Source organism: Silene latifolia, chromosome 1, assembly GCF_048544455.1.
Source record: "Silene latifolia isolate original U9 population chromosome 1, ASM4854445v1, whole genome shotgun sequence".
In the NCBI taxonomy this organism is placed as follows: Eukaryota; Viridiplantae; Streptophyta; class Magnoliopsida; order Caryophyllales; family Caryophyllaceae; genus Silene; species Silene latifolia.
This window is the reverse complement of record NC_133526.1, coordinates 32931323-32939881: the sequence shown is the minus strand read 5'-3', so window position 1 is coordinate 32939881 and position 8559 is coordinate 32931323. Positions and strand designations below refer to the sequence as shown.

The 8559-nt window shown below is 34.9% G+C and overlaps 2 protein-coding genes across 2 annotated transcripts; both read left to right on the top strand.

Moving 5' to 3' along the window:
* The first annotated feature begins 420 nt into the window (after positions 1-420).
* Positions 421-1365, top strand: LOC141643622 (aspartic proteinase nepenthesin-1-like). Its single transcript, XM_074452844.1, has one exon. The coding sequence runs from the start codon at positions 421-423 to the stop codon at positions 1363-1365; it is 945 nt and encodes a 314-aa protein (XP_074308945.1).
* A 796-nt stretch (positions 1366-2161) lies between these two features.
* LOC141602616 (zinc finger protein CONSTANS-LIKE 13) lies at positions 2162-6770 on the top strand. Its single transcript, XM_074422804.1, has 4 exons — positions 2162-2990; positions 4478-4684; positions 5607-5884; positions 6267-6770. The coding sequence occupies exons 1-4, from the start codon at positions 2406-2408 to the stop codon at positions 6364-6366; spliced, it is 1170 nt and encodes a 389-aa protein (XP_074278905.1). The 5' UTR covers positions 2162-2405; the 3' UTR covers positions 6367-6770.
* The last annotated feature ends 1789 nt before the right edge of the window (positions 6771-8559 follow it).

The following is an 8559-nucleotide window of genomic DNA, read 5'->3' as shown; positions in this document are numbered from 1 at the left end:
ATGTCTCAAACCTTCCTTTTATTTCTACCCCTTTTAATTATAATCGCCACTTCAAAAATTAATGGCTTAACAATAGAGATGGTCCCAATTGACTATAAGAAACTGAACATACTACCGAAAAATCTCACAAACAAAGAACGACAAGTATTCCTCGCAAATATATCCAGATCGCGTGTCTTTAGTAGCCAAACCGGTTTTTCAAAAATAAACAGTAATTCTTTCACACCGGATATTCATCTCGCCAGAAGAGGTTATTATGTAACTCCTCTTGAATTTGGTACCCAAGGCGGAGCTTTTAAGAGTTTTTTCGTTCTAGACACAGCGGGAGATAACACTTGGGTTCAGTGCGAAGGTTGTAATCCTTGTTTTAACTTAAAAACTAAGGGTTTTAGATACAAAAAGTCACCCACTTTTGAAAAAATGAGTATTCAACACCAATTGTGTGAACCACCACTAGGCTTTATGGGCTCTTGTGGGTTTGAAAACATTTATAAACTAGCTCATATAACAGGCTTTTTAGGATTTGATACATTCTATTTCAAAGACTCTAGAACACAAGAGCTAGACAGATACCCAGGTATAGCATTTGGATGTGGATTAATAAACAGAGATTTTCCATTTAGTGATAGTTATGGGCCTAAAAATATGGTAGCTGGTGTAACTGGGTTAGCTCCGGGCCCGTTATCGTTATTATCCCAATTTGGAGCCCAAATCAAAGGTCGCTTTGCTTATTGCTTAACACCACGAAGTTCGAAACGTACAACAAATATTTACTTCGGAGATGATGCCCAAATTAGCGGAGATGCTTCTAGGACGGTCCAAGTGATCTCAATGGCATCCAACGTAGTAAGATATCATCTGTTCTTGAATGGTATTAGTGTGGATGACAATAGACTAGCAATAGACCCGACAGTCTTTGAGTTAGATGAAAAAGGTTACACTAAAGGTTTTTTAATCGACTCAGGCTCACCTCATACGTCCCTTGTTCGAGCGGCTTACAATCCTCTAAGAGATGCAATGGTTCACTATTTTAGGGATAAGTATCAAATGCAACCTATATCGCCTTCCGGATTGGGTTTTGATCTGTGTTACTCTTGGAACTCTAGCGACGAAATAAGATTTCCATCCGTGGTACTTCATTTTTTGTTTAAGGGCCAACAACAAGAGATTAACATGGTGTTGGGTAAAAATAATTTATTTGAAGTATATCCAGAAGATAAAGAATTTTGTTTAATGATTTTACCCATTGATGATGATCCTGGACTTTCCATTTTAGGAGCTTACCAACAAACCAATTTTAAGATTCTATATGATGTAAATGATTGGTTCCTCTATTTTGTGCCTCAGAATTGCTTACAGAGTTAAAAATAAAAATAAAAAATAAAAATAAAAATAAAAAACTTTAAATGCATATACGCTTTTTACTTAATAGAGTACTTTTCGTAAAATATTTTCCATTATGATACTCTTGGTAAAAAAAACCTCACAACCAAATTATCTCACTTTCAAATAATCAAACTACTCATATTCATCAAATTTCTCTTATTGTACTATTTAATTTGAACGTAAAACAAGTATTAGACTTTTTAAATGTAAAGTATTGAACAAATCCCCATCACAATTCACAAAGCCATGGCAACAAAGATTGAGGCGCTAGGAGCCTTAGAACATATCTTTTGAAATTAATTTCAGCTCATTAGTCAGTTCAATTCAATTATATTTAGTTCAGTTTCGTTAGCTTCATTTCAACTCATTTATTAACAAATTAATTCTTACTTCAATTTAGTTCAGCTCCATTCAATTCAATTCAAATTAGCTCGATTAAGTTCAGGTTAGCTCGATTAAATCAATTGGTCTCCCTTGTGACGGGTTACCATTTGTGACGGATATTTTGTGAGATAAAATGGTAACAAAATGGGTTAGTGGAGAAAGGGGACCACATGAATAGTGTTGCAGAGAGAGAAAAAGTGGATACTTTGTGAGGTAAAATGGTATCCGTCACTCAAGAGCGACGGATATGTACCGTCATAAACAAGAATTTGTGCGGTTAAATTAATGTGAAGTTTTGTTCCGTTCTTTTGAGTGGAGTTGGAAGAGTGACGAAGTAATTACGACATAAATCGTCACATAAACAAGCCGAAACAAGTCTTTTGAGTCTCCTACACACGTGAATTCCACAACCTTCTTCACTCAACTACCTAACTCCTCCTTTGTGTCCTTCTTTCTCCCTTCTCCAAGCAATACCTTATCCCCATTTTATTGGATCACATTCAATTTCATTTTGTCTCTTTCTAACTCTTATTTCTCGTCAAATATCTACTCCCACAGCAATCACTCAATCTACCTAAAACCCTAAATTATAACTCCAAAACCCAGAAAAAATCACCATTTAAAACCCTAAAAAGATGCCAAATTCACCCATAAACACCCAAATCACAAATACCCAGAAACGGTTATGTGATTTTTGTGGAGAAAAATCAGCACTTGTATATTGCAGAGCTGATTCTGCTAAGTTATGTTTATCATGTGATCGTGAAGTTCATTGCACAAACCAGCTTTTTACTAAACACATACGATTTCAGCTCTGTGATTCTTGTGATTCTTCACCTGCTTCAATTTTCTGTTGTACTGAACAATCTGTGTTTTGTCAGAATTGTGATTATGAGGTCCATAATTTACCTAAGTGTATGGATAATCATGACAGGAGACCTCTTGAGGGGTTTACCGGCCGCCCTTCCGCTGTCGAAATGGCGGCCATTATTGGGTTTGAGGGTTTTGATTGTAAGAATATATTGGTTGATGAGAAGGGTGATGATGATCATGATCATGATAATTTTGGGGATTTGTTAGGTGGGTTTGAGGAAGGGGAAGATGGGTTTTGTGATTATTTTGTTTGGGATACTCCTGCTGTTGTTAATCTTGATGATTTGATTGTTTCTACTGATAAAACTCATAACTTTCATGCTATGGTTGTGCCTCCTTTGCCTAAGGTTCGCTTTGTTTGAAATTTCGACGGTTTTTTCAATGTTTTTACTGTTTTTTTTTTTTTGTTGTTGTCGTAATTATTAGTATTGTTTTTCCTCTATATTGTTAGTCTCTCCGTCCAGGTCAATTGTTTACCAATTCCGTTTTGGGGGTGTATCAGTCAATTGTTTACGTTTCTATTCTAGGAATGACTTTGATGAGTAACTCGATACTCCACACCCAATTTGGTCCACTTGTCATCACATAATTGGTCTACTCCATTTTCCTTGGTCTTTGTGCCAAGACCAAAAGTAAACAAATGACCGGGATCGAGGGAGTATAGTCTTAACGCAAGGGTAAGACTGTAGTATCTGAACACCCTACCCTTCAATTTGTGGGAGCCATTGAGGCATTTGTTGTTGATATTTTTTCTAGTGATTTAGGCTAAGGTTTGGTGCATATGAAATTATGAATCTTTGGACACATTGTGGTAGCTGAACTTTTTACTGGTTTGTTGTTGTTGTTTAGATATGTTTGTGTTTTGTTATCATTTGATTTTGCTTGATGGTAAAGACTAAAAGAGTTAGTATTTGTAGTAGCATCAAAGGAATCATGTGCTTGCGTAGGTTGCTGACTGGTGAGTTGAAGGTTTGTTTAGTGAAGGCAGGTCTTTTGACTTCTACACATACTCCCTCTGTCTGGTCCCAGACTCCCATTTAAGTTTTCTACATATTCTATTTTGGGGTTTCAGTGACTTCGTTCAGTTCGTTGTATTAACATGTTTTCACTGTATGTGCTAGTAGGACTCTAAAAAGCATAAGAGAGAAAAGAAGAGGCAACCTTGTACATTTGTTTCATATCTTGGTCTTTTCTGCGTCAAACAAATGTACAGAATTCACTAGGACAGAAGGAGTACTAGTTTCATATATGTCCTTATAGCTTGTAGGAACATGTGTGTCTTAGGCACTATGAGGTTTACTTGGGAGGAACTTGTTCGGGATATAAAACTCATTTCTATGTCAAGTTTTTTTCCCGCGTGATTTAGGAATGAACTGGGACACGGGTTTTCTTTGCATTTGGACGAAGTAAGTGGGTCATTTGATGCAAAATCCCTTTTGTAATGTAATACTCACCCCTCTAAAAACACAAAGAGGTTATTTCGGTGTTGGGATGACCAATAAGGCAATAAGCGGAAATTTTGTGATGAATTCATTGAAGGACAGTTACTTCAGTATTATAGATGCACAACTTGCTTAGTTACTTGATTGCTTCATTCCATCATAATTTGGAAAAAAAGTGAGTGATTGGCTCCATTGAAAATGGACATAATAGGAAGGTTGGTAGTTGATCTCCTCGGAAAGACATAATTTGAAATAGGATTAACGTATTCTTGAATAAATTTGAATAATGATTCTGAGCATTAAGGGGATGATTTTGTTATGGCCACCCATGGCAAATATTAATGCTGTAATAGTTGATACTTATTTGATGTGAATATATCTTAATGTTTCAGGACAGGAACTTGTCGTGTGGACAGCATAAGCAAGAAATGCTACGGCAGCTTTGTGAGTTAGCCAAGTTGGAGCCTGATATAAAACAAGGTTCAAATCCATTTATCAACCACCATCTTGAAGCTGATGAGAATCAGGACTTCAGAGTACAGGATCAGGTGCAAGCTTACAAGCGTGATGAGGAGCACCCCATATTTCTAGGAAGCGAGGTATAATATGCTTCTGTCATTATATTCTTCGATTTCTTTTTGTAAAGCTGATTAATACTCTCATGTACCACGTGGTGGTACAAAGAGTAACATTAGGCGAACACTTCCCCTATAAAAGCTGGTCGGTCACGTTATGAGAAACCTGTTAATTTATATATCCGTTACATGTTTCATGTTCTGTCAGATTTTATAAACCAAGTTACTAGAATTCGGTGGCATTCTGTCTTCCTGGAAACATTGTTCCATTTTTGCCTATTCTTTTGTTTCTATTTCTAACAGTCTAAAACTCGCCATTTATTTCATCCTGGTATGTGATTGGATAAACTAAAATGACGCACTAAACTGACTACACTTCTTTTTATTGTTACGTACCTGTCGTTCAATGCAATTCTGTACCTAATTGTCATTAGGCATTCTGTGAAAACAGTCTTTAGTGTTATTAAGAGGTAAGGCTTTGTGTTACCTACTCCCTTACCCCGCCATTTGAGGATGCCCCAGAGGGAGTGAAGGGACTAAGGAAATGTTGTAGTTGTTGTAGTGTATTTGTTTCCCTGATTGAGATGTACTGTTTCATGAAAGGAATTGCTCCGAAGATATATTTTGTCTACCATTACCCAAATTTTTGGGAAATTGTGGTAATCGGTAAATTGTGGTAATCATTTTCATCAACAAAACAAATAACAAGACCTTACTTAAAAACTTACAGTACATCCTAACTTATAGACTAGAAAATACTCCTAAATCGCCAAATAAAAGTGGGGACTTATCCCCATGATTTGTTACTGCCACGTAGCCGACAATGCTAGACACGATCCTAAATAATCTCATAGCTTACTAAGAATTACGAGTATTATTCTACTAATTAAAAATATAAATATTATGAGCAATATTTCTGCCATTGAGCCATTGGTTTGTAATGCAGGCAAGAGAATGTAGTAGGGACAATGACGGCTTTGAGGCTGTTAATGATGATTTTCAATCGCCATGGTTATCGGAGATCAATGTTGAAGAATGTGCGTTGTTTTCTGATGCAAAATCTGGAATCTGTAGCAGTGTAAGCCACACCACAACAGGATGGAATTCACAGACTGTTGGAACTGAGTCGACAAGTGTCCCTCCAAAAGTTCCCTCGCATGAATTTACTGCTGCCGACCGTGTCTCTGCAGTTACACGTTACAAAGAAAAGAAGAGGACTCGGAGGTATGTCTTTGATTTGAGTAGCTGTGATTATGGTTCAAAGACTAGTATTAGATTCCCTAAATACTGAATGAATGAATGAATGAATGATGGAATGATCTACAATATACAGTAGCTAAAATAGTTTTTGTTTGGTAAGCCATGAAGGGTTTTTTGAAGCGGATCTTGAGTTACATCGAAACAGTAGTATTGTGACTTATAACCTACTATTATTTTATAGTGTTTCGCGTTCATCTAGTTAGTCTAAACATTCTTAACTATTTATATAGCTGTTGTTTTGAGGACCGAGATTTTGTAATCTGAGTGCTTTCATAACAATAAAACGGGACTTGCTGGAAATTTTAGTATGACGCAGTGACTTAATACTTGCAATGGGATTGCACAGGTTTGAGAAGCACATCAGATACGAATCAAGGAAGCTCCAAGCAGAAAACCGAACTAGAGTTAAAGGTCGTTTTGCCAAGATGGATAACCGTGCCGTGTAAATGCCGCCATATGTGAAGACAAAGCATGTTGCTCCGTTTCAGGCAAGAAGCTTAAACCACGGATAGGGACAATATAAAGGGTCATTTGACACCATAGTTGAACAAAGGAGTATTAAGATTCTATAAATTCGCCGTAGATGTACAGGTACTGTTGTATCATTAGATAAGATATTAATGGTTTTATGTTGAACTAGTTTAGACCCCGTGCAAATGCACGGTATATAGAATTTTTTATTTTTAAATAAATTACTTAAATAATAGTGTCAATAATTGTTCGTATTTCTTGTCAGTATGTTTTGTATAATTATAAGGAAAAAAAAAATTAAAACTAAAATTGATTAAGAAAATTTAGTTATGGGCTGAAACTTAATATAAATAAAGTATTTTTTATACCTTAAAACAAATTATTTCAATTTATCTCAATTTTTTTTTCGCGAAAATAAAATTAGTGATTTATAGTTTTGTTTGATACGTGGTATGGGTCAAGTCCTTCTGAAGTTAATAGCATCAGTAAAATATTTAACAATTTATAGTTTTGTATAAATTTTATTAATATTTAATTAAAAGATTATAGTTTAAAGTTTAGTAAAAATAATATAATTTGATGAAAAGTTATATTTTAATGAAAAGTTATAAATTAATGAAATAAATGATTATATATAAGTAGATTCCTTATTTAGTGAATACATTTAATTGTGATTAACTTCCGTATTTAAGATGGGGGTGATTATTTGTAATCATAAGATCACCTCATCTTACGGTAATCTTTCGATGTGGAACAATTCTAGTATTTATACGGAGTATATTCACCACACATATATTATTTTTCAATGTGGGACAAATAACATACTGAGAAATAAACCATCTTAATATTCTCACTTTTTTTTCTACTTTTTATCATAATTAAAATATGTGCAAATAATATGAAATTTATACTATACTAAAAAGTACCCCATAATAATAATAATAATAATAATAATAATAATAATAATAATAATAATAATAATAAACGATATTTCAAATGTCATTTTTTAAATTTTCACTTCCTAATACACTAATTATAATAACTAAAATATGAGCAAATAATAATACTTCCTTCATACTAGGGATGGCAATGGGTAGGGTCTGGGTCGGGTCCACCCAGGTCCAGACCCGGTCCCGGACCCGAGATTTTCCCTTTGGACCCATACCCGACCTAGACCCGCAAGGGTCTAAAATTTGAGGACCCATACCCTGACCCTATGGGTAAGGGTCGGATCCGGGTCTACCCGCGGGTCTGAGTTTCAGCCACTTTAAGAGCGGGATTAACAGCTAGGAGTCTATAATATAAAAAAAAAAATGCATACTACTTTAACATTATGAGTTTATTAATCTCTATTGTACACTACCAAATCCAATATACATACTAATGAGATTAAGAAAGACAAATAAGACATAAATTAATTTTACCTCCAAATACATGTGAAAGAATCAAACTCAGAACCCTAAAATCAATACCGTACTTGATATCCCTCTCCATCTGACCGTCGCTGGCCGCCGTCAATGGTGGTTGTCGGTCGCCGCCTATTAGAGAGGTGGTTGTCAGTCACGTATCAGTGTTGTGGTGATGGTTTTCTTGTGTCAGTGGTGGAGTGGTGATATCTACATAATATAAAAGCTGGGTTTTTTAAAGATTTCTTATTGGTTGATGGATTTTTATATGTGGGTCCCCCCATGTTTATTCTACGTATTTAATTACCCTCTCTCCTCAACCCAATTCTTATTTTTATTTCATATTCCTATTTTAATTACCTATGTTAAAACATAAGTTAAAATGTCAAAATTTACATAAAATGTTGCAATTTACATACCTTCAACGGGTCTAATATGTCAAATACCTTTAATATAATTCTAATAAAATACGGTTGTATATTATCTGATATTCATCTAATATTTATCAAATATTCGAATCTCCAAATATGCCTATTTATATTGTTACGGTATTGAACACTTAATCACGCTCAATTATATGCTCATGTATCTAATGATAGCGCCTGTTATAATCCGTACATTTTTTGTACGGGTATAAAACTAGTTGTCAGAAGAGTTTGGTTGGGTTTTATCACTTTACTAGGTAGTATCTCGCGTTTCGCGCGGCCTGTTTTAAAATATTATGTTTATAATAGAAGAAAAATTATATAATTCATATATGAC